We start from the raw sequence: 24,393 nt of genomic DNA, 5'->3' as shown, positions 1-24,393 counted from the left end.
GAATGAATAAATAACTATCGAAATAAGTAAATGAACAAACAAATTAAAAATTAATTAATAAATACAGAAATAATTATATGATTAATTATAATGTTATTTATCTGTCACCTTCCCTGGCCACAGCAGGTTGTCGGTATCATGAATTGCAAATTTCACAAAACGCACACTCTTACAGTCACAGCAGGAAAACTCATGTTGTGTTACAGCTTTCCCTCATGTGACTGATCACTGGACTGAACACAGATCCACATCAAATGTCCCCAAAGGAAACATGAAGGACATTGTCCACTAAACATTTTTTTTATATATATAAATCAAACCGAGAGGTAACGCTATAAAGTACAAATTTGATGACAGTGGTTTCAAATGGTGAGCAATTTGCAAAATCAAATATGAACAACAACAACAACAAATAGGATTTTGCCTATTTTAAGCTTTATTTTTAGGAAACCCCCAGTTTAAAACAGCATTTAAAAATAAAAAGCGGTTCTATCGCTTTCATACTACTGAGTGTTTCACCTTTTCATAAGTTTCCATTTTAAGCTGTTGCTCATTGTGACACACGTCTCCAGTTTAGCATCGGTAAATCTGTGATCGACCTCAGGGTCTACTTGAAAAAAGTCGTGATTGTACAAGGAGCGACGTTCGTGCAACACAAGTCAGGATGAATATAGTAGCATAGGTTACTGGGCGCTTTCTCAGATATCCTAGATTTCTTAATTCCACTTTCGTACCGCAGGGCCCGGTGTTGTGCCGAAACGAGACTGCTTGCCGAAAAACGACTGCCCCCGACGGGAACGCACATCAGTTCAGAGGAAGTGAGCGTAGATCTACTCGTAGATATACGGGTCAGCTGGCAGGCGCAGCACCGAGAAATTTTTTTTTAACTGTGTAATAGAAATGTCCTGTAGCCCAAGTGAAGAGGCTACGGAAAAAGATAAAAAAAAAGTAACCTGATGTTTTCATAATGTAGGCTCGTTGTCAACAATTGATGAGGGTAGATGCTTGACCTTGCCACTTCTATTGGTGTTGTTATCGTTGTTGCAATGTGATTTTACAACGCTTTGATCTATAAATAAAGTTATATTTCAATACCTTTTATCTGCGCCGTTCTTTTTCCGTAGCCTCTTCACTTGGGCTACAGGACATTTCTATTGCACAATAAAAAAAAACTATTTGTCTCGGTGCTGCGCCTGCCAGCTGACCCGTATGTTATATCTTCAAATAGACCTACGCTCACTTCCTCTGAACTGATGCGCGTTCCCGTCGGGGGCAGTCGTTATTCGGCAAGCAGTCTGTTTTCGGCACAACACCTGTTCTACAACCTTAGCAGAGCACTGGATGTTTCCTGCAAGGCAGAAGTAGTCGAACTGAATCATTACACGACGCCTGTAACCGATCCAGCTTTAGCCTGAACCCCACACCATCCTACTTCATTATCACTCGAAACATAAATAAACACATTTATTTCTGCTTTTTTAAAATCAATTAATTAAATAATTAATTCGTGTAAACCGCTGAGAAGCGGAAGAAATGATGTCGTAGTCTTTTGACTCAGGCATATTCTTCGTCGCATTGTTTGGGGTCCTTACACTAGAGGCTCGGCGCCAGTCCCCCGGCTGCTGTCGTAGCTAAAGCAGTAACGTGTAAAAATCAGCGTATTTTTAATTAAAATCTAACTTTTTGGGAACTTCGGATCCTTCGTCGTTCAGCAATGAATCTAGAACTGCTCGGTAAATAACAAAACCACACAATTTCCGTGTATAGTTTCTATTTCGTTGCGTGCTTGTTATGGTTAGCTTTGTTAGCATAGAGAGATAATAGGAGACAATACAAGTTACATTTAAATCGCATATATGTAGAGCCACAATTTCAACCATATATGATTTTTTTGTCATTTAGACATGTCTAAATCTACATGTAAACGTTTGTTTTTTTTAACGGAAGCAGCCACTGTGTAGATTAGCTAACATTGGCCGCGATACACTGTCTCAATGCACTGTATGTTAATGTAAAATGGTACTTTGTGGGGCGGTATCATCGTTATTTGTAATTAATTTATTCGTCTTTTCACTGTGAGATGAAAACAACAGACATCAGGTCCACATAATTAGTCTTACAATTATCATATAAATGTACTATTATTATTAAATAGTATTTTGTGCAGATGACATCATTTCCAATAGAATTCCTTAATTTTAATAGATTTTCCCCCCACTAATGGGATGTTTAATTATTATTATTTATTGTCAAGATGTGGTTAATGTAATAGTCAGTTAGCCAATTAACTGATTAATTGTTGCATTCTTCACTTATGAATGTTACTTTGTGGCGTTAAAAGCATTCTCAGCGTTAAAAGCATTCTCAACACTAACTTGCTTATTCCTCTTCTAGAATCGTTTGGGCAGAACTATCCAGAGGTAAGCCATCAGCTCGTTAGAAATCCCAGTTATTATATGTGCAGTGGAAATGCACACAGAGATTAGGAGTTAGACTTTTTTTATTTTGAGCACAAGGTAACATGAGAAGCTATTCCAGAAGCTATTCAGTTGTGTTACAAATGTTCTTTTATTTGTTTTTTGTGTTAGGAGGCAGATGGCACCCTGGACTGTATCAGTATGGCCCTCACCTGCACCTTCAACCGCTGGGGCACCCTGCTTGCTGTGGGCTGCAATGATGGACGCATTGTCATTTGGGACTTTCTCACACGAGGCATTGCAAAAATCATCAGCGCACACATCCATCCAGTGTGCTCTTTATGGTAATTCACATCATACATTTGTATTTTCCATTTCATACACCAAGTAGATATAGATATATCTCAGATATACACTATCTACTTTTTACCTGTTTGACCTGCTTGGAAAGCACAGAGATATGACAGAATATACAAATTACTTCTTACTGATGAACTGTAGAATGCCGCATTTTTGTGTTTGTTTGTTGTGCAGCTGGAGTCGAGATGGCCACAAGCTAGTGAGTGCCTCCACAGACAATATTGTCTCACAGTGGGATGTCCTGACTGGAGACTGTGACCAGAGATTCCGTTTTCCCTCACCCATCCTGAAACTGCAGTGCCACCCAAGAGACATGTAAGTGATGTGAGAGCATATTTAAATGTTGGCAGATTCACCATGTGCACCAGTGACATCCCTTAAAGGATTTTTGCCAGATCACTCTGTTTTGGCCAATGATAAGCGAGTGTACTTTTACTTTTATTTTATGACTGTAAATTATATCTATTTTATTGCTTTTAGGGACAAGGTGCTGGTATGTCCCATGAAATCAGCACCAGTCCTCCTGACTTTGTCAGACTCCAAACATGTCGTCCTGCCTGTGGACGATGACTCAGATCTGAATGTGGTGGCAGCCTTTGACAGACGGGGCGAATACATCTACACAGGCAATGCCAAAGGAAAGGTCAGCCTCATTCATTGTCATTCAGCCAAACTGAAATATTCTCATCGCTGCATTTAAAGGTCACACAAGTAAATCTGAATTTGACTAAAGAAGAGCTCAAGTTTCTTCTTTGTCTTTATTGCCCCCTCAAGCATTCACAATCTTAAATAAGCCTTGTGGCAGATATTGTTACATACAACTCTACACCGATTGTTAAATTTGTGTCTCAATTCCATCAATGAATGATGTAGTCTCATCAGAGGAAGCAACATTTATACATTTTCCACTAACATTTTGTACTTAAAGTGTTAAAATCTTAATGTGGGACATAGTTTTTTTGCTCTTTTTTTCCCACCATCATATCTTTCTCCCTGTTACAGATTCTGGTGTTAAACACAAACACTCAGGAGCTTGTGGCATCATTCAGGGTGACCACTGGTACCAGTAACACCACTGCCATCAAATCCATTGAATTTGCACGCAAGGGCAGGTAAGAATTGAACAGGTCTCTCTATAACTCTTAGTATACTCAGTTCTACTCATTCTAAGTTGATTCTGAAACAGATATTTATTACAGTATTAATGTAGGGTCACAGAACACAAAGAAACCTACTTGAAAGTGTTTTTTTGCTTTTTAATTTTACTTGACCTTTTTCCACTTGTCCTGCTGTCTATGCAGTTGCTTCCTCATAAACACAGCAGACCGCATCATCAGAGTGTATGACGGCAGGGAGATACTGACATGTGGCCGAGACGGTGAGCCTGAACCCATGCAGAAACTACAGGATTTGGTCAACAGGTACCTCACCACAGGCTGCAATTTCAGTACAGTACACCAGGGGTCACCTGTAGTGGAAAATAAAGATTATGAAAGGTTGCATTAAACCTGGCTCAGAAATAAATTGTAAGGTCTTGCAAACATTGCAAGGTTTGGCTGAATTTCAGAGCTTGAGTAAATGCTAACTCTTGAAATAGTCACTTTTGGTAGTGCTGCATCTATCTCTTCCATTGATCCCTTCACTCTTCTTTTACTTGTTCAGGACTCCATGGAAACGCTGCTGTTTCTCTGGTGATGGCGAGTACATTGTGGCAGGCTCAGCCAAGCAGCACGCCCTCTACATCTGGGAGAAGAGCATTGGCAACTTGGTAAAGATCCTTCATGGCACCAGAGGAGAGCTACTACTGGATGTTGCTGTAAGCATTTTAGAACTTAACTTCTTTTCCAGTACAACATAGACATAGCCATCAACACAACACTTTTGTTGATGTAATTGACCTTTATTTTTATTATATATAATTGATCTGTCTTCAGTGGCATCCTGTCCGTCCAATCATCGCCTCCATCTCTAGTGGAGTGGTGTCTATCTGGGCTCAGAACCAAGTGGTAAGTAGACAGTAATAATGTTGTTCAGGGGGGCTGTTAATAAAACACAACTAATAGCTGTGTTGCTGTGAATTTTTGTCTTGCAGGAAAACTGGAGCGCGTTTGCCCCAGACTTCAAAGAACTGGACGAGAATGTGGAGTACGAGGAGCGAGAGTCCGAATTCGACATTGAGGACGAAGATAAGAGTGAACCTGAGCAGACAGGTAATACACACCAAGTTATTTTCCCTTTTTCATAGTGGCTGTGGATGTTCCCAAGTTCAATAAATCCAATGAGACAAACTGCTAACTGGAGGTTCTGTTGTCAAATTATCTTACTGACTTTATTTTTAACATGTTCATGTTGCAGGTGCGGATGCTGCAGAGGATGAAGAGGTGGATGTGACCACTGTTGACCCCATAGTTGCTTTTTGCAGCAGGTGAGAGAGAACAAAAACTATTACATCACTGTTCCCTCACTGATCTGAGTTATTTTTTGTCCAAAACTTTCATTTCTAAGAATGATAACAGAAAATCAGCTTGTTACTGGCTCAGCACACACTACACAAATGCTGTAATACAATCAATCCAGCAGCATAAGATCCTGATTCTGTCAATACTTTTTAATCTACATTTTATCAACATTCACTAAGCAATGCAGGTGACAATTATGAATAATCTAAAGCTTGCATGAAATATTTACCAAGATAACTGAGAGTCTTGACTGTGTCCTTAAGCGATGAGGAGCTGGAAGACTATAAGGCACTGTTGTACCTGCCCATTGCCCCCGAAGTTGAGGATCCAGAGGAAAACCCCTATGGCCCCCCACCAGACTCCTCAGTCCAGGCTTCTGCCACAGAGGATGCGTTAGCTGGCGGTGACAAGAAGCAGCGACAACCTTCATCTGAAGGAGGTCCAGCCAAAAAGAAAGCCCGCACCACCACCATTGAACTGCAGGGGGTGCCCAGTGATGGTATGATGGAAGAACACAACAGTATTGATAAGCATTGAGTGATGCATTCTCTGTCTACACTGTACGGTATATTGCCTTCTCATTATATAGTAGTAATTTTATTTATACCAAAGGGTGATTAATAACTGGTTATTGAACTGAACATGTGTCTAATTACTGGATGCACTTCTACATTGCTGTATGTCACATATCTTTCTAACTTAATGGTGAAGTCAATGAAGTGTTCTGTAAACAAATGACACCTAGTCTGTCCCCTCTCTCTCCTCAGAGGTACACCCCTTATTGGGTGTGAAAGGGGATGGCAAGTCTAAGAAGAAGACAGCAGGTCGGCCCAAAGGTTCCAAAGGTAAAGACAAAGACTTCCCCTTCAGGCCCAAGCCTTACAGAGGCGAACGGCCCTCCTTCCCCATGGAAGCCTTGGGCAACTCTGGCCCGGGCGTTGGAGGAGGAGGAGGAGGAGGAGGAGGAGGAGGAGGATTAGGGATGAAGGGCAGGGCAGAGGGGGGCCTGGCCTCAGGTAAGCATGCCACTGCCCCTGCTGCTACTGTGTCTGGGAGCTCTGCTAGTTCTGCTTCCCTGCTACTCTGACACCTCACCAGCCCAGCCTGTATCCAAAGCATACCCCCACCCTACCCCTTTCTGTACCGCTTCCACCTTCCTAAGCACACCACTCATTGACAAAACCAATACACACATGTATTAAAGCCACAGTCTGTAGGTCAGAACACAGTGATAGGAATTCCTCTGAAAAGACAAACACAGTTTGAGTAGTTATCGAGTAGTTGTGCTTTATTCACATTTAAATACACAATGTGACATTTCTGCTTCAAGATATTTAAAAATGACAAGACCTGGGTTTCTTTTCTTAAGTGTCTTTGAGTGTCCTGAAGATCGCTATAGAAATTTGATGTATTATTATTAGGTTATTTATTTTAGGAGTAGTGTACTTGCATTAGCCAAAATGTCTCCAGCACTCCATAGTCCATGTCCATATAAATCATTATTTCTATTTAAGATAAGGGACCATTTCATTTTGGTTGCTTCATAGAACTCCTGCAAACCCCTTATATTAAATATTCCATACTACTAGTTATTCAGTGCATTGTCTTTTGTTTTTTCATTTTATTGTGTGTATTTGTCACTAATGGGTCATTGCTGTTTGCTGTGCCTCCTGCCGCCAAAGCTCTCCCCATAAAGCACAAATGCTCATGATCCATCATCAAACTTTGTTATAATTTAAATATTTTGGCTAAGCGTTATGTTACACTAAGTGAACAGTGCAGTGTTTTTTTTCCCACTTAAACGATCGTGTCCATTAAACATTTGTCCAATTACATCATTGTATGATCGCACATGTCAGTCTGTTTTAACTTAACACTCTCAACAGAAACAAAACAACCCCCAACAAATTACCATTTGCTCTTCTTTAAGTAACAGTTGAAATAATTATCACAATGATCAGCTGTCAGAAAATTAGTGACTTTTTATAAAACATCAAACTATCTGTTAATGAACCACCAGATTCATTTTTCACTCTAAGATATTATCTGCCTGATTAGAAACAAGATGTTTGTCCTTGTAGTCAGAGGATGTATCACTGTCACTCAATGTATGACGACTCCTCTCTTACCCACATTATGTCTCTCAGACTGTGGCTTTAGACTGTATGATCTCTGCTAACCTCAGCTTCAGTCTCTGGGTAATTTGCTGTCATTTAAACGTTGGTGAAATTAGACTGTGGTTGGCAAACGGGTGTTGACGTGGCTAACGGTCAGGTGGCACAGCTTGTTTCCTAAGAGGCTAGCTGGCTAGTCTACATCTACTTCCTGCTTGGCCTTTGACCCTCCTGCTCCTACTCCCACCTCACTCCTTGGGCTTGTCATGTGTCATACATGTTTTGTCTGCAGCAGTGTTGTCGGGTCCTGACTTTTCTGTTTCTTTATGTGAGATGTGGGGTGATGGTGAAGTTTTAACAGCTGTGTGACTCCCAAAATGCAAGATGTTACACTTAAAACTATATTAGTGATGTGTCAGTCTGACTGTATGTTGTTTTCCTGTAGGGAGTCTCATCTCACAGTCATACAAACAGCATGACATTGGAGGAATGGACTGATTACTGCTGGTGGAGGAGCACCAACAGGCTCTGACAAAAAGACATTATTCCTGATGTCATGTACAGACTGAGAGAAAGGTGTTTGGTGTACACAGACTATTTCCTCTCACAACCAGAACACTGGGTCGCAGGGAAACTCCCCTGCCTGGATCACACACAGAGCGTGAAGCAGCTGAATCACCACAGTAGATATCACATGTCCTCTGTCTCAGTAGAAATGATCATGTATAGTATGCCTGTGTCCTGATAGTGTGTATGGGGGTGTGTTGCTTTTCATTTTGTTTTTATACATATTAAAACATTGTGCTTTATAAATAATCAGCTGTGTGATCCTTTTTTCATCTGGAGGCCCAACTTGATTATTGAGAGTGGAAAAAAAATATCATCTTTATATTAAAATGTAAATGGAGGAAACATGGCAGAGAATATGTTTTTAGCACAAATATGTTTTTGTTGCATATTTGGGCCATCATTTAAACTGGTTTCAATTATTACTTTTATCACAATTTAAGAACAAATACATTAACACTCACAATAAACCCCACATTATTTGATAATAAAAACAAGATTAAAAACAGCACACGTATGCAACATCATGTTACAGTGACATTATATAGTAAAATGAATTGTGAAATGCCAAGCAGTATGATGGCACCTAGGGTTCCCAGACTTTAATAAAAAGGTTCTGTTTTTGAATGCAGCACACGTTTATGGCACAAAAACCATTCGAGGTCAGTACTCTGCCAGCATTTTAGAGCTGGGACCTGCATTATAAAAGCCCGAATCCGATGGAGTGCGTTTTGAAATAAATGTGAGAACATTTTTTTTTTTAAATTTAGGTTACCCACTTACTTTTTGCTCGAAATTTCAACTCCGTCATCGCAACATTAGTTACTGTCCATGCCGGTGTGTAATTCTCTGGGCTTTTATTTTCTTAAATGTATAACCAGAAGTATTATTGTGAAAGGGGGCTTGCTTATCCGGGTTTGGGCAGCCAGCAGAGGTACTCGGCGCTCAAGTACCTCTGTATTACAGCTAGCTGGAACAGTTGGAGTACTTGTGTGACGCTGAGCTGTTGAGAGCGACTGTGTTGCCATTTAACGAAAGCTCGGTTGTCATCGTCGGCGTGATGGAAGTGGACAAAATGGACGAAGACGACTGGAAGTATCACGGTGAAGGAAACAAGAGCCTGGTCGTGTCACACGTACAGGTGAGCCGGCTAGGCTAACACCAAGCTGATCTAATTTTATGAGGATAACCGCGGTCCTGACGCCTGTTTGACGTTAGGACAAACTTCAGTTTGGTGATTCTGTCGTTTGAAACTGTGAATTTTATCCCTCGGGAAATGTGACTGAAGACTAAAATGTCACTCACAAGGATTTTGTTTACTAGCTGTGCCGATATTAGCCTGTGTTTTGCCTTAGCCGACGTGCTAGCTACAGCTAAGAGTTCAAACTGGCCCGTCCGAAGAAATGATCCCCATATATATGGCAACAACGACTGTCTAGAAAATGTCAACATACATTTAAATAACACGCAGATTATGTTTTGTCAGAATCGCAGACTGACAGGGTTGTTATTATAACTGAAATTCAGAATGAGTGAACTGTAATCCTATGTAGCTCTTAGTAGATTTTCCCCATTAAGTGAGGAAACTGAGTTAATAGTTGTGTCCATGCAGGTTAATGTGTTCGCGCTGGCAGAAGTTTCAGGCAGTGTGGTGCGTTCACTGACCCCACTCCCTAAAAACTGTGTCCGGCTGTGGGAAAGTCTTACTCACGGGACCTGTCTAATCATGTCATTATTGCGCAATCAATTACCTAACCGGGTATGGCGTCACGTCACACACTAGCACCGTTGTTGTAACCAATTCAAACACTGTCGGGATTTCTTTGCATGTTGATTGTTTATATGTTGTACTTAATTGGTAACAGTTTTTATAATTGTTCAGTGCATTCAATTATTTTTCCTCTCCTGTCTTCTGTTCAGGATTTCTCAGGCTTTTCTAAAATATTGCTCCATGATGCACTGGAGCTATAGCATACCTCCTGTAATGCTGTAGTTATCTAAAAACATCAGCATTTACCTTTCACTCATAGTAACTGCACCTGTCTTTGCCCTGCTAAATAGCTGCTTTACCCTCAACATTAGGGTCACAGGGGGTTGGCGCCAATCCCAGTTGACACATGAAGTGTACCATGGACAGTTAGCCAGTCCATTGCAGGGCCATCATACAGAGACAAACAACCATTCACTCTCGCACTTACGGTCAATTTAGAGTGACCAATTAATCTCTGTATGTTTTTGGACTGGGGGAAGAAACCAGAGAACCTAGTGAAAAGACACAGAGGGAGAACATGCAAACTCCACACAGAGAGGCCCTTGGTCATACCGGCAACCTTCTTGCTGGGAGGCAACAGTACTATGCACTGCTCTGCTGTGGCCCTAGCTGAGATATTTCTTACTTGATGCAAAAATGTATTGTCACTTCATGTAAGATTTCTTATGAGGAAATTAAATGGAGAAGAACAGAAATTAGAGTAGACACTGTGGCCTGTGACTAAAAAGTGTTTCTACATGTTTGATATTATCAAACATGTAGAAATGTGTAGAGAAGCAACATTTTCACTATTTTGGTTGCAGTTTAATGACATACTATATACCGGACACATCTGTTATTAGACACACCTAAAAAATCCTGAACAGAACACTGGGAACTGTCTGGTCTTTACTCCAGAGCTGAAATTTGAATATGTTCATATGTTCATATGTACATATGTAATGTGTGAAGAGGAGAAACTCTGCATTTGCTTTATGCAGAGTTAAATAATTGAATGGATGTGTTTATTTCAGTCCAATTAACACAAGTGTGTTAAATCAAAATAAAACCAGAACAATTTCATGTAAATACTAAATGGATTTTCTGTGTGTTGTGTCCCACTTGTTTTTTAATTACTCTGTTATACTGGTGGGAGGTGAAGTTTTAATTGTTTATCCCCACATACTTCAGGTCATTTGCATGCGAACATTTTGTCTGGTTTCCTGTGTTACCTGAATCTTTTAAGTGATATGTTTTCATGCAGGCATATTGATAATGCTAAACTACTGTGGCCGTTCTGCACAATCTATAGTATATCTTTACGCAATCCCACTCCAGTGCAGACATATGTTATCATGGTTTTGATTTAAACTGTAAATGTGGTTTGTGTTTGACTGTTCTTTAGCTTGAGACCTATGTTTTAACATTTGGTGTAAAACAATATTAGCAGGCCAACAATGTTTCAGTCAGATTTTCCCTGTGTTGCTCCTGACTTTGTAGAAGATATTTACTGTTCCAAATGCACTATGGAAAAACTCTGAGTATTTTCTTAACTTATAAATGGGCTTCCCCTTTTGTGCTTGCAGCTTTCTAGAGTTCTGCGTCTTCTCAAGTATCCAGCCGAGGATTCTGAAAACCCACCACAGGTAAATATGAGTATGTATGATGTTAAAGCCTGAGCCATATTACTGCTCAGAGAAAAAAACAAAACATGATGCGTAATGTTTACATGTGCACTTGTTGATTGGGTTATTTTTGCAGTGTGCATTTCAAACAAAACAAAGTTTGGCATATTTGTACTGGATACTCGGATGTTTACGGTCAAGTATGTAAGAATTAGTGACATCTAATGGTGAGACTGCTGACAACAAACAGGTTTCCTCCACTCTTGCCTCGCTTTCCAAAGCATGTGAGGGAACTACAGTTGCCTTTGTACACCAGAAAGAATGTAAACACTCTTTCACAACTCTTTCCACTTTCACTGCTGTTTCCTCCCTCTTCTTTGTTTGGTTTGTTTCAGGTTTATTTGGGTGGCACTGTTCTACTTCGTTTGCATAGTGTACTTGCACTCCAAAACATTAGCTCTGGCTGGGTTGTCCATTTAGACTGCTTTAGAAGCATGGGAACATTTACAAAATACAATTAAAAGGCTTATTCTAAGGGTACAAAAAACAAACCAAATTAGTATAATTATTTTATACAATCGCACTAATTAGGGGTGAATGGCAAAGCAGCTATGAGAGGTCATTAAGACTAGAAAAGTCCATTCACTTATTGGTAGATATCTGTCAATAAACCCACCTAAACGTTACTCACTGGACCTTAAAGTTTTGTAGTGGCAACTGTCATTTCCTTCGCTCTTTATTAAATGTAGCTTCATGGTGTGCTGCAAAACACATGGGGTTTGTTTTTCTCTCGACACTCGAATACACCCTTTGGGCTCTCATCTGACTTAAGATGCCTCATGACTCTTGCTGCAGTCCATTGTTATCTATGCTTCATCAACTGCAGAGCCTCACATGCCTTAACGCACTGAGCACATTAATGGCGTATTTCCACTGGCTCTACTCGCCTCGCCACGGCACAATTAGGTTGCATCTCCACTACAAAAAAAAGTACCTAATTAACGCGGGCTGAGTCATCACTGCACGGCTGAGTGAAACTGCGGTGACTTAGTTTTATACACCACACACACGAGTGACTAGTGACTTTACACCAGACCCCTGTAGTTGTTGGAAATTAATCCACGTTTTTAGGACTGTTAAGTAGTTTTATGTGATCTACAGTTCAGCATTGTTCAGCTTGATTTGTGTGTGGGACGTCTTTTCTTGTGACGGCACTCTGGCCAGTCAGTGGCCGGCAGTCTGACCAATCATCGCATAGTACCGACTCGGCGCGCTTTAGGGACCTCGCCTGAGCAGGTACTAAAAATAGTACCAGGTACTATGCTAGTGGAAACAGTACTTAAACCGTGCTGTGGCGTGGTGAGGCGAGTAGAGCCAGTGGAAATGCGCCATAAGTCACTTTAGCTGACACAAACTGCTAATTGAGTAAATACACCTTTGTCAAATCATCAAACACTGGCAGTTATTTGTTTTAGAAGTCAGCACTGTATACATCCAAATAAAATATTTGACAAACAGTTTCGTGGCAGCACAGGACGTTCCCATACTGCACTTCTATGCACACACAGAAGGCAGTGTTAAACCCAGCTGTCAACACAGACCTGTGTTACGTAAGAATCCATGTACAAAAGAAGAAAAAGTCACTTATGCAAATTATGTGTACCTAAAAAATTAAGGATCAGGTTCATACCTGTGGAACAAGTAGCACAAACATAACAAATGTACTTAAAACATTTGTTCAAAGCATATAATATACTAGCTCTCTAGCAGCTGGGTTTGATGTAATAAAATATGAGGGATTAGATAAAGGCTGAGCTCAAGATGATTTTCTTTCCCTAAAATGTGTGACTCCAGGGACAACAGGCTACAGTTTTTTTGTTAAGCACCGTTGATTGTTAACGACAATTCTGCAGAATAAAATCAATCGTTTACGTGTCTGGCTGTGTTTCTTTCTGTTTTTCCTGTAGACACCAGAGCAAGCCTTCAGACAGCTCCAGAACATTGTTGACTTCAGCTCCAATGTGATGAGCAGTCTTCTTGGAGAGAAGTTTATCCACAGTGGGGTAAGGCAATATTTGTTACAATATATATAAAAACAAATACACAAATCTAGGCATTAACATTCTTTTGATGTGGGACAACTCATCACTTCTAATCAGTTTTTCTGTGTTGCTCTGTGTGAATTCCCTAGAAAAGCAGATATTTTATCAGTGATGATGATGCTCAAGGATTCTGTAAATCTGAGGTTTGAAGTAAAACCAAATGTTGGAGTGCCAAACCTGATGTTTTCCTGGTCTTTAAAATGTGGCATTAATAATGATGTTAAAAATAACGATAGTAATTGTGCAACATTACAATTGTTAAAACCTGTCTTTTCCAGTAATCGTTTAATTCATACAATGTCTGAAAATGTTGAAATGATGATCTTCTCAAAGTATTCAGTTTTAATGATTTCTTTGTTATATGGAACAAAGAAACTAGAAAATGAAGATGAAACGATCAGAAATCTTTGTTTACTAATGAAAAAGCCTCAAACCGATGTATCAAAATTGTTGACGATTAATTTAATAATGGATTAATATTTTCAGCCCTACACTTGTTTATCCATGCTTATTCAGTTTAATTGTGCACATGTACATATCTGTGAACACATCTTATCAGAACTGGCAGATAAACCAGCTTTGTAGCATGTTGAAGCCTTGGGAGTTTTAGCACATGAACAATATTCTCCCAGTCAGATGGCGTCTAAATTTAGTTTTATTTTTTGGCTCAAAGGTGTAGTAAACGGCTGAATTTGTCTGTGTGTCACAAGTGAGAGCACAAAAAAAATTACACCATGGTTCTGTCTACGGTCTGATGTATGCAGACAAATTTTTAGTGAAGCGATCATGGAAAATCTGCTGATCATTGTGCTTCACATACAGGAGATGTCGCAAACAAAGACAGATGTTCACACACGTTGTGACTCACTGATCTCATTTCTTTACAGGAAGTGGTCAAACTGCCACTAGAGTTTGTACGACAGCTGTCAATCAAAGTTCAGCATCATAGACCAGGTAAGAGTCATTTGATATTTATGATATTATGATGTTAAATCATCAGTTTGTTTTTGTAAATATAAAAATAATATAAATATAAATGGCGTTGATGTTTGGGGATGCTGTGGCAAAGCACCACATGGGCTGCGTATTTAGATATTCATACTTTGTAGTCACTCTTCTTGGTTTTCTTCTGGCAACACTGTCCAGTATGACCGTAAGTTGATTATCAAAGAGGGGTTTTCAAAGTTTGCATGGAGAATAATTAGTGAACTGGTTTATGGCTCTTCTATATGTTCAGAAATCTGGTGAGTGTCCCGCTATTACATTTGTAATTGTTTAGTCACAAAAAAAAACTGCATTTATTGTTCTATTGTCAGCAAAATTATTGAAAATGTTCTTATGTGTCAGCGTGGCGCTGTGACAAGGTGATGGATATCTACAGTGGCTGTGCTCTCTGTCTGCCCAACCTAACATCTCCTGTTTTACACCAGCCAACACACACTGCTCCACTGTGCATCGAGATCAAGGTACACATGCACAATTCAAAAAAGAAATTAGAAATCTAAAAGGACCCTTTCCATGTGTTTCAGAAAACATTTGTACTGTGTGTGTTGTTTTTTTCAGCCCAAGTGTGGGTTCCTGCCATCCTCCAAACATGTCAGCAAAGACATCAAGACCAAAGTGTGTCGCTTCTGCATGCACCAACACTACAAGGTAACTACAACCACTTTGTTCTTTGCAACTACACAATAACCCAAAATAATAAAACCATCTAACAACTATACTAAATGTATTACGTGTCCAGAGCTAATCAGCTCAGAGGTGGTGACAGACCTGATTAACCCCATCCCGGTTGTTCTAAAGGTTGCAGTGTATTCATTCAACATTTCTCTTGTCTTTAAAATACAAAGGACAAACTAAATGTGGAAAAAAAAGATAGGGGATAGATTTGCAGCAAAGAGCCACAAGCTATATTAATATCCCAAAAACTGGTTGACAGATAATATCAGCCGTCTGATATTAATTCAGTTTGTCACGGATGTATGCCCTCCAGGAATGGGTGTGTGCATGCAAGGGATGAAGGTGCGTCACTCTGGAATAATCATAAGATGTGTTGGATACATATTTAATCAGGAGCCAAGTAAATATAGTATTTAATGAATAGGATTGGGATCTGGGCCAAAAAAAACTTAACCATGGAACAGTATTATATGTTGATTTTTTTATTGTCCTTTGCATTCCTTCTCTCTCTCTTGCTGCAGGTTGCCAGTGGAAAATGGAAGAGACGCAGCCTGTACTGTCCTCTGGACCTGTTCTCAGGGTGAGATTTCAGCAGTGATTATTGTTACCATAAACACTGCTGCATTAAGACAAGTGAACTCACATGTGCAATAACTGTGTTTCACGTAAACATTAAAACAAATGGCGTAAAGAAAAAAACTAATTCTGAAAATGACTTTTAAAGTGTTTGTTTCTAAAATATCTAAAATATTGTTCTCCTGCTGTTTGGTAATTTCCTCTGATGTAAACCTTTCATATCCTTAGAAACATCTTTGAGTATAATAAGCTGTTTACACCACGGTGTAGGTTCAGCAGGTGATGAAATTGCCGCTAAACAAAATGTTCTCTTGCCTGTTGATCAGGAACAGACAGAGAATGTACTTTGCTGTGAGGCACCTCATAGAAGAACCACAGAACAACTTCAAAATTTTTAAGGTAAGACACAACCTCTACAACTGCTGCTTTAAAGAGAAGGTTCATATTTTCAGTCTAGAGTCAGCACGTTGGAAGACTCAAGGAAAGAATCCTCAATACAGACAGAACAAATTAGGGCTGGCATTACTGCGGATTTCCTGAATCAATTTGATTCTAGTTCACAAGGTCCCGATATGATTCATTTAGAGATAATTCAGTTTCAACACCAATTTTGCATGGTTATGAAAGAAATTTTCACAGAACTAATGCTGTAAATTCTATAAAGAATGTCTTTAACCTAGAGCATCATTAAAACTATTGTTTCCATAAAAAAAGTATCCTGATGTAGTTTCATCAATGCACTTTGTTTAACATGACCACACAGTGCAAATCTACAGTACAGTATCTACAATAGGTGGTAATTCATCCAATAATTGCCACCAGACATTAAATAACAAGTTGTCCAGCAGAGGGAGCTGTAATCACAGCGGCCTGCATCCATGCCTTCTCGAAAGAGGAACGTGAAAGACTTTGGGACCAAAACAGTCACGATGTTCATATGACTCGATACATATTTTTGCCATAGTGTGGCTCTAGGAAACATGCCTGTCTTCTCTACATGATCTTCACTCCTCTGTCTCCGTTTGATCACTCAAGTTGATGCAGATGGAACCAGTCAGATTTGGCTCAGTATATATTGTTTGTTTGTAATGCATGAAAACCCACAGCCAAATACATCAATATTGGCACAACGTGATGCGGACACTGTACAGCCATATTAAAAGCTGTCTGTGTGTGTTTTTAGGGCGGTCAGTGTATTTACAGTAGTAAGGAGGGCAGTGATGACTCACCGGACCTGAATTCCCTTCTGCATCATCTCAGACCCTACTTCATATTCGGAAACAACAGAATCAACAGTCACATGTCTGGCAAGGCTGTAATGAATGACTTTATCCAGGTAAATCCACTCAGCACGCAAACTAATAATATTGCGAGAGATTGTAACAAATGTTTCACTTGAGTGAACACACACCAGCACAGTGTGATCAAGCTTCTTTCCTTGTTTTAGGTCCTGGTGAATGCCCTGCTGAGAGGGGGAGGAGGAGACAGCGGGGTAGTGACGGATAGACATGGAGAAGGCCGTAGCTTCTGTGAAGCCAGTTTTTTCAACAAAGAGAGGATTCGCCACGGTCAGAAACTGCCTCTCTACTAGTCTGTCCACTGATTCAGTGTTTTAAGATGAAAATGCTGCGATATACTCAAATTAACGAGATGCATGAGTTTTACGTGAATAATCTGATATTAAAAAAAATCATGGATTAGGTCGAGAAGGCATTTACAGCTGCTGGTGAAAGATTGATGCACGCAAAAACTTAAAAAACCTACAGGGATCAGGCTCTGGTTGCTGACCAGTTACAGTGCAAGCTACAGAAACGCAGTGTCCATGATAGATTCTGCTGTATGTTCACTGCATGTCCTACCACTCTAATTTCCTGTCTAGTTATTTTTACAGTTTACTGTTTAGAAAGATTTAATATGCCCAAAAACCCCACCCTGTAAATGTACATAAACCAACTTTTTTTGTCCTCATTAGAGCAGCAATAAGTAATGAATTTGTTAGGTTTTTCTTTTTTTTTTTCTTTAAATTATTATTCATCTATTGGGAAAGTAATCACTTCCTTTGTTATTTATTCAAACGGAGTAACACACAAGTCAGAAGAGAGATGTTCCATTGCTTTACATAGTCTTAAATGTCTTTATACAAGTGCAAGGGCTGCAACTTCCATGTCTCATCAACTGATCTAAGAGTACAAATAATTTTTTATGTTGCATATAATTCAGCAACATTGTTTTGAAACACTGGAGAAGCTGAACACACACCCCTTAACCGTCACAACTCTAACCCTGACTCCAACCTAAACCCATTTGTAACTCTAACCCTAAAATGTAGTTGTGTAATGTGTGAAGAGGAGAATCTCTGTATTTGCTTGATTCATATTCCTCTTGATAACAGACATGCAGTATAAATTATTGTAAATACACAAGTACAGATGAAGTAAAAATGCCCAGCCAACATGAACCCAACCCAAAAGTGATTACAATTTCAAAATAAGCCGTTAGTTTTCCACCTGTGATTTAGCTGCTGTGGCCACACACCATCGCTGCTTTCAAAGAATTACTTTGTATAAAAGTGTGTATAAAACAGACGAGGCTGAGCACTGTGTGTGTGTGTGTGTGTGTGTAGGCTCTCAGGGTTTACCCAGTAGCAGTGTTTTGTTCAGGATCCTTCAGACTCAGATGTTGGACACATTGGACATTGAAGGACTTAATCCTTTGTACCGTCGAGTGGAGCAACATCTGCAGGATTTCCCTAAGGAGAGGTAATACTGGGTTAACAAGGACCAGAGAAAAACAGTGTAGACTGATTCCATTAGTCATCTGGTCTGACATACTTCCCGTCTGTGTCAGAACTCGTCTTCAGATGGATGGGCCGTACAACGAGGCCTTCCTGGAGAAGCTACAGAAATGTCCGGCCGAGGACGATGGCTCTGTGGAGTACGCTGTTGCCAAGGTTAGACTGAATTCACATTTTCCAAATATTCCAGTCACTTTGAGTCACACAGAGCTGGAAACTGTTTGTGGTCCAGGTCTGCAGCTGTAACATTTCTGTGACAGAGTCAGCTGACTGTCTGTTAGTGGGTTTTCCTGCAAATTAAATCATCAGTACAAATCACAGTCATTGTTTCCATTATCCATTTATTATTATTAAAAATTATCCAAGAGACTGAATATGAATGAAGTATGTGACATGTCCTAATATAAAACCATAAATGTTATATGCCATAAGCAGCTTAACACTTTCTCACACACAGCAAAGATGGCATTTCTTACTAAGGTCCAGGATCTTAATCACATGTTCTGACTTTAGGTCCATCAGTATCGTGTTGCCATGACAGCCAAGGACTGCTCCATCATGGTGGCTCTGGTGCCCAGCACTGAGGAAGAGGTGGACGACGAAAGGTGAGGTTTAGAATGAGTTAATTACTTGAACATAACTCTGACTAAACAGATCCAGTGTCACCAAACATTGAAATGTTTTTTTTTGAAAGATGCTGATGTTGGACTCAGCTGGTAAAAGCAGTACTATGGTTGATGTTGTGAAATAAATGATGAAATTCAGCAGATGGAGCCAGACATCCACTCCAAAACTCTTCACACACTGAACAAGCATTTTTTTCCCCTTTCTCCTTCAGTGTCTCCAGTCAGAGATGGCTCAGAGATTTCCTCTCCAGACCTCCTGCTTTCTCCTCTTTGGTCTCCATTTTGGATCTGGATCCAAAGCCATTTGACAGCATCCCCCGCCAGTTGCGGCTGGACCAGAACATTGTCTCCTGCTACTTGAGGACTGGTGGTGCTGTGCCAAAGGGCTCTCTGCCTCCAGTGCCGGGCATCTTCGTGGCTGCTGAGAGAGAAGACTGCACACTTCTCTTCCACCCTGTGTGAAGGCACAAGCCGAGTGTCACCATGCTGATGCCTCAACGAGAGAGGAGGGATGCCATGTTGTTTCCAGAGGTCTGGAAACTTCAGACCAGGGCTGTTTATTCACTGCAGCACTTTCTCCTCCCCAATCATCTCATGTTGACAGGTATCATCCTCTGCTGCTCAGCAAAAAGTAAAAAAAGAAAAGAAAATCTCCAGGAAGTCGCATACAAATCACCAGACATTTAAACGACTTCCAGATTATTTTGCTACTCGTTTCTTCAGTTTAAAATTTAGTTGTGGCCCAACATCTCTTCTATCTGGATGTGAATCACAACACTCTGATCTGTCACATTTCATTTACATTAGCAAACAACTTGCAGGAAGAACTTTTCTTTTATTTGGTGATAGAAGGGGAGATTAAAGAGAAGGCTCACAATCGTAATTGTACATGAGTGATGTAGGAAGTAGGAATACATCTGTGGAAAAAGCACATTCCACAATTTATCTGAAGTTAATGAAGCTTCAGATACTCGAATTACACAAAGCTGGATGTGTTGTTAAGCGAAGTCTTTTTGGTACAAAATCCAGCTCTCGATAGATCTCCTCTCACACTGCAAGACTTAAACAGGAAATTTAGAAAAATGTTTCCTTTTTTCATAAATTTCCACCTTTTCGTTACTGAAAGCCTGAAGTGTGGTGGAGTGATCGTAACGGAGGGAATTTTGTGCAAAAAAGGGTAAACAACAATATCCATGTGGTTAGTCTTGACACACACACACCGCAGAATTGTCAAACTAGATACACAATAATTGACAGTGTAGATAATTAAGGCAAGCAAAACAATGCATTGATGTCCATATGGACAACTGAGGATTGTGAACCTTTCCTTTAAGCAGTCTCTGACTCCCCATTCCCTGCAGCAGTTCTTAAAAAAGAAAAAAGTGTCATGGAGAGAAATTTAAGTTCAACTGTCAAGTACATATGATGTCATTTCCTGAATGTTGGCGAGTGGGCCACACTTTGTCCACTTCAGCATCAGGAAGTTAACAGAAGCACTAGTTACCATGGTGACAGTCACAGAAGAGTGAAGCAAACATGGTGGATCTTATTGCCAAACAGCCTCAGCTGATTTATGGGTTTGTCAGACTCATAATTCTTTGCTTTTATTTGATGTCATAGGTTTTCAGTTCAACCCCTCACAGCTGATCAGTGAGACCTGTTCTCCTGCTCTTAAGTTGTTGTCAGATAATTGAATAGAACGGTTTTGGACAATTGTTCAGACAAAGCAGAAGACATTTCTGCAGGCATGGAGAAATTGTAAACTTTGTTTTAAAATATTTCATACACTAAAGAGAATTAATTTTGTTAACCGAGGAAATAATCTGATTTATTGATAAATAAACTAATCATTAGTTGCAGCTCTAAATATGATGAGGTGATGCAGCAACCAGTGACCACTCACCTGCGCTTCTGCTGCTGGTGGTGGTTGGTTTAAGAGTTTTCTTGTCACATGATTGTGTTAAAGGTCAATGGAGGAAAATGAAGTGTTCTGAAAGTGTCAGTTTAACTTGCAATTAGTCTCCTCAAATAAGTCTGGGCACATTTTGTCTTCACCTACACTGGTGAATGGAGTTTGTTAATACCATGCTTCTCCACTGTTTGGTTAAATTGGAGAGATGAGACCCAGGCCATTTAATCAGTGGCACAATTGTAGTCAACAGCTTTGTGTTTTAGACACTCCACTACACAAAAGTTCAGCTGAACACATCTCTTAAACTGTTAAAATTTGGGCTGTCACAGGACTGATTTATTTTTTTTCTTACCAAACAAATTTGTAAAATGTTTGCTATCACATTAACCACAGTGTAGTTAACACAAGCTACACCGAGTAGAAAAATGGACCATTTCAAAAGAAGCTAGTTATTGTCATCTGTGATGAATGTTATTAAACGGTCAAAGCTGAGCTCAGTTACACGAGTGAAGAATCAGGCTTCTCCGCTAATCTGACCAGAATGCACATGTGTTGCCACCAGCAAACCAAACCTGTCTGACAACACACAAAAAAACCACCACTAAAAGCTGGAAAAATGTGGAGGAAAATATAGTTATAGTACTGAATCACAGACATTTTTTCTGATTTTGTGTTCGTGCAGTGGGTGTGATAACATAATGTAAACCGCTGTATTGCAATAATTGTGACAGCCCTAGTTTAAAATAATGCAAACTAATTTGTGCAAACTGACCCTTTTTTAAATTGGGGCCTCTGAAATCTTACCATCCTGGTAAAGAAAGTTCAGTATTCTAACTTACTGTGTGTCAAGGCCAGGGTTGATGACAAACTGCATCACCTTCATCTGTAGACTGATTTTTCTGCCCAGTAACAGTAACTGCATCCCTTTTTTTCTTTTTTTTTTTTAAAAAAGGGTTAATAATGATGAAATTATTATTATTTTTGAACTGAATACTAATGTGACTGTATGCTTGTAGAGCAGAGTGAAGCAGAAGAATAACATGAGCAAGGGTTGCTGGGAATCGTAGCGCTGTCGTCATCAGCTTAATGCTGCTGCTGCTGGTGTTGTGCCATAAGTGGCTTGTTGTGTGTTTGTTGTGTTTGTCAACGTGCCTAAATGTTCTGGTAGGAGTGGAGGACAGAGGATGCTGGTGTGTGTTAGTGTTTGTGTGTTGGTGAAACTCACTTTGTTACAGGCTGCGTTCACAGCTGAGATCTGAGACGATCTGCGTAGAATGGCATCACACCAGATTTGGGTTTTGTTGTAGACGCAGCCTTGAACTCTCAGTACCTTGAATTCCTGATGATCTGAACAGAAGCTCAAAGATTTGATCATTTCAAGAGCGCTTGTTGGGTTTCTGAGGACGGTGATGTCACCCAGAGGTGACAGTGAAACATAGTAGTTTGTCTTCATCAGCCAATGATTGTTTATTGATGTTTTTTTTGTGGAATTTTGCGTCTATTCAGAATTTCTTCTAGTTGTCTGGTAGAAACCATGTGACCTGTGACCTCATCGTCCTCTTTAGCCTGAAGTACTCATGAAGGCTTTTAATGAACTGGTAACACTTGACTTAAAGTTCCCGTGTTTACATTGTCCACTCTCTAGCCTCCATGACCTCCATCAGCCAGTCAAATGTATGCCTTGGACGTAGAAGATAACAAAATGATGAAGTTTAAAATAATGACCTTTGTCACATTTTGACACTGACTGACTGACTTGTAACCACCACATTTCAGGGTTTGAGGAGTGAAAGGCTGGGAAGTGAACAGTCGTGAATTGAACCAACCACTGATCGTTCCAACGGTTAAAACTAAGGTTGCGACAGGCAGCATGAGGAGGCAGCAGAGGCTCATGGGAGTTGAGGGGCTCTGAGTGAGACACTTGAGGTCTGGACACATTTAAACGGCAGCTGTTTGATGTTAACATGACTCTGTTTTGGTTGATTTTTGAAACTTGAATTGGATCAAACACAAGGCCCATGTGACGCAGAGCTGCGTTTATTTCATGTGGGATGAATTCCCATGTTTATGATTTGAGAGGGTTCACTGTGGAGCGTTAATTATACTGTGCTTTAACAATAAAACACTAATCAACTCTTTTATTTATCTTTAAGGACAGGACATGGCCTCGAGGCCTACGTATTTATATGAAGTTGGCAGTACCATTTTTTTTTTTGTATATTCGAATAAAGTCTGTATCTTTATAAACTGTTCTATAGTGTAAGTAGAAAACTTCGGACAAATGCCAAGAATTATAAAGTAAAAAAGAATATATTAAAATAGTCAGAGCTTTGCAAGAAGCTTCTGTGTTGCCATGGTTGTCAATGATCCACATGTGATAAACATTTTAATCACTGACAATCTTTTAAAAACCCTGCTTGTTTGAGTTAAGTTGTTGTGGAAGTATTTTACAACATTACCAAAGATTTTTCCAGCATTCTTAAAGAAAAATATTTTTTCTACTCTAAACAAGTTTTTTTTAAAGCCCTTTTCATAATCCACAAAACAGTGGAAATATTAAGTATTGGAAAATAACATTGAGCTTGTGTTTCATTTTCAATTCAAAGTCAAACTAAATGGAAAGCAAGACGTATGTGTGTTTTGTCTTCACCAGATATAAAGAGTCACTAAAAACAACTTCCAGGGGGATTCACATGATTGTCAGTGATTTAAATGGATAATGATACTAAAACACAAATCGCAACCTTTTCATTATATTTATAAAAACTTTGTCCAGACCTCTGTCCACGCAGAGACGTGAAGCTGCGACAGGTGAGCTGTCGTCTGATTGGCCGGGTTGTCTCTGCCTCCACCTGCTACCTGAGCGTCTACCTGCAGAAACATCACAGCACTGTGATCATACCTACAAACTCCTGATAACTGCGTGCATGTGTGTGTGTAAATAGCTGAGAGAAGAGAACTATTTGAGAATACAAAAGGCATCACTGCTGTTTGGCATTTTGTATTTAAATTATTTATTTTTGTAGATTTTGACCAATGAGCTCTGCTGTTACAGCTGTCACAGTCGTGCTCTTTCTATTGAATAAAGATTTCTAAGAGACTAAACCAATGCTGTGTGTTTCCTGGTCTCTCTTTGTCTGTGTTTACTTTTACCTTACTTGCACATATTCAAAGTAGAAAATAAAATATTAAACCCCCAGAGTTGTGATGAGCTGCAAATACAAACATCCAGGACGTAATGATGAATCTGATGTGAGCTATGGGTCCGATTAAGGGCAGATTGCTCGGATGACAGACTCCAGGGCAGCTTCAGGTCCCAGAATTCTTAGTAGGCTCTGGAAAAACTTGGCAGCGCCACCTACAGTCTGAGAGGGAAACAACTGCAGCACTGCAGAGACATGGAGGAAAAAC

General features: G+C 39.8%; 3 protein-coding genes across 6 annotated transcripts in view; 2 read left to right on the top strand and 1 right to left on the bottom strand.

Annotated features, from left to right (window-relative positions):
* Positions 1-1,572: 1,572 nt before the first annotated feature.
* rbbp5 (retinoblastoma binding protein 5) lies at positions 1,573-8,166 on the top strand. Of its 2 annotated transcripts, none has more exons than XM_044024841.1 (14): positions 1,573-1,733; positions 2,395-2,420; positions 2,589-2,761; positions 2,952-3,092; positions 3,258-3,420; positions 3,780-3,889; positions 4,079-4,198; positions 4,440-4,593; positions 4,712-4,783; positions 4,870-4,987; positions 5,133-5,202; positions 5,500-5,735; positions 6,004-6,252; positions 7,796-8,166. In XM_044024841.1, the coding sequence occupies exons 1-14, from the start codon at positions 1,715-1,717 to the stop codon at positions 7,846-7,848; spliced, it is 1,704 nt and encodes a 567-aa protein (XP_043880776.1). In that variant the 5' UTR covers positions 1,573-1,714; the 3' UTR covers positions 7,849-8,166. The 2 variants fall into 2 exon arrangements, with proteins under 2 accessions (XP_043880776.1, XP_043880777.1); XM_044024842.1 differs by having other exon boundaries at positions 1,575-1,733; positions 6,004-6,081.
* Positions 8,167-8,834: 668 nt separating this feature from the next.
* ippk (inositol 1,3,4,5,6-pentakisphosphate 2-kinase) lies at positions 8,835-24,091 on the top strand. Its single transcript, XM_044023969.1, has 14 exons — positions 8,835-9,058; positions 11,254-11,313; positions 13,260-13,355; positions 14,282-14,348; positions 14,742-14,860; positions 14,958-15,047; positions 15,596-15,654; positions 15,977-16,049; positions 16,834-16,986; positions 17,098-17,218; positions 18,274-18,409; positions 18,498-18,600; positions 18,958-19,049; positions 19,283-24,091. Exons 1-14 carry the CDS (start codon positions 8,978-8,980, stop codon positions 19,530-19,532), a joined length of 1,500 nt encoding a protein of 499 aa, XP_043879904.1. The 5' UTR covers positions 8,835-8,977; the 3' UTR covers positions 19,533-24,091.
* The window catches only part of LOC122768175 (centromere protein P), a 67,901-nt gene continuing 67,480 nt past the window's right edge, over positions 23,973-24,393 (bottom strand). For all 3 annotated transcript variants that reach the window (XM_044023972.1, XM_044023975.1, XM_044023973.1), the window contains exon 9: positions 23,973-24,370. In XM_044023972.1, coding sequence (XP_043879907.1) covers positions 24,252-24,370 — 119 coding nt within the window. In that variant the 3' untranslated portion in view covers positions 23,973-24,251. The remainder of the gene's footprint in view (positions 24,371-24,393) is intronic.

This window comes from Solea senegalensis, linkage group LG4 (genome assembly GCF_019176455.1).
Source record: "Solea senegalensis isolate Sse05_10M linkage group LG4, IFAPA_SoseM_1, whole genome shotgun sequence".
NCBI lineage: Eukaryota > Metazoa > Chordata > Actinopteri > Pleuronectiformes > Soleidae > Solea > Solea senegalensis.
This window is presented reverse-complemented; position numbering and strand designations above follow the sequence as displayed.

Excerpts from the sequence above, each read along its gene's own strand:
- rbbp5 (XM_044024841.1), top strand. Across the intron at positions 4,199-4,439 it reads CTACAGGATTTGGTCAACAG|GACTCCATGGAAACGCTGCT; the intron begins GTACCTCACCAC and ends TTACTTGTTCAG. Across the intron at positions 4,988-5,132 it reads GAGTGAACCTGAGCAGACAG|GTGCGGATGCTGCAGAGGAT; the intron begins GTAATACACACC and ends TTCATGTTGCAG.
- ippk (XM_044023969.1), top strand. The coding sequence starts at position 8,978 with ATGGAAGTGGACAAAATGGACGAAGACGACTGGAAGTATCACGGTGAA. Across the intron at positions 14,349-14,741 it reads AGTTCAGCATCATAGACCAG|CGTGGCGCTGTGACAAGGTG; the intron begins GTAAGAGTCATT and ends CTTATGTGTCAG. Across the intron at positions 18,601-18,957 it reads TGGAGTACGCTGTTGCCAAG|GTCCATCAGTATCGTGTTGC; the intron begins GTTAGACTGAAT and ends TTCTGACTTTAG.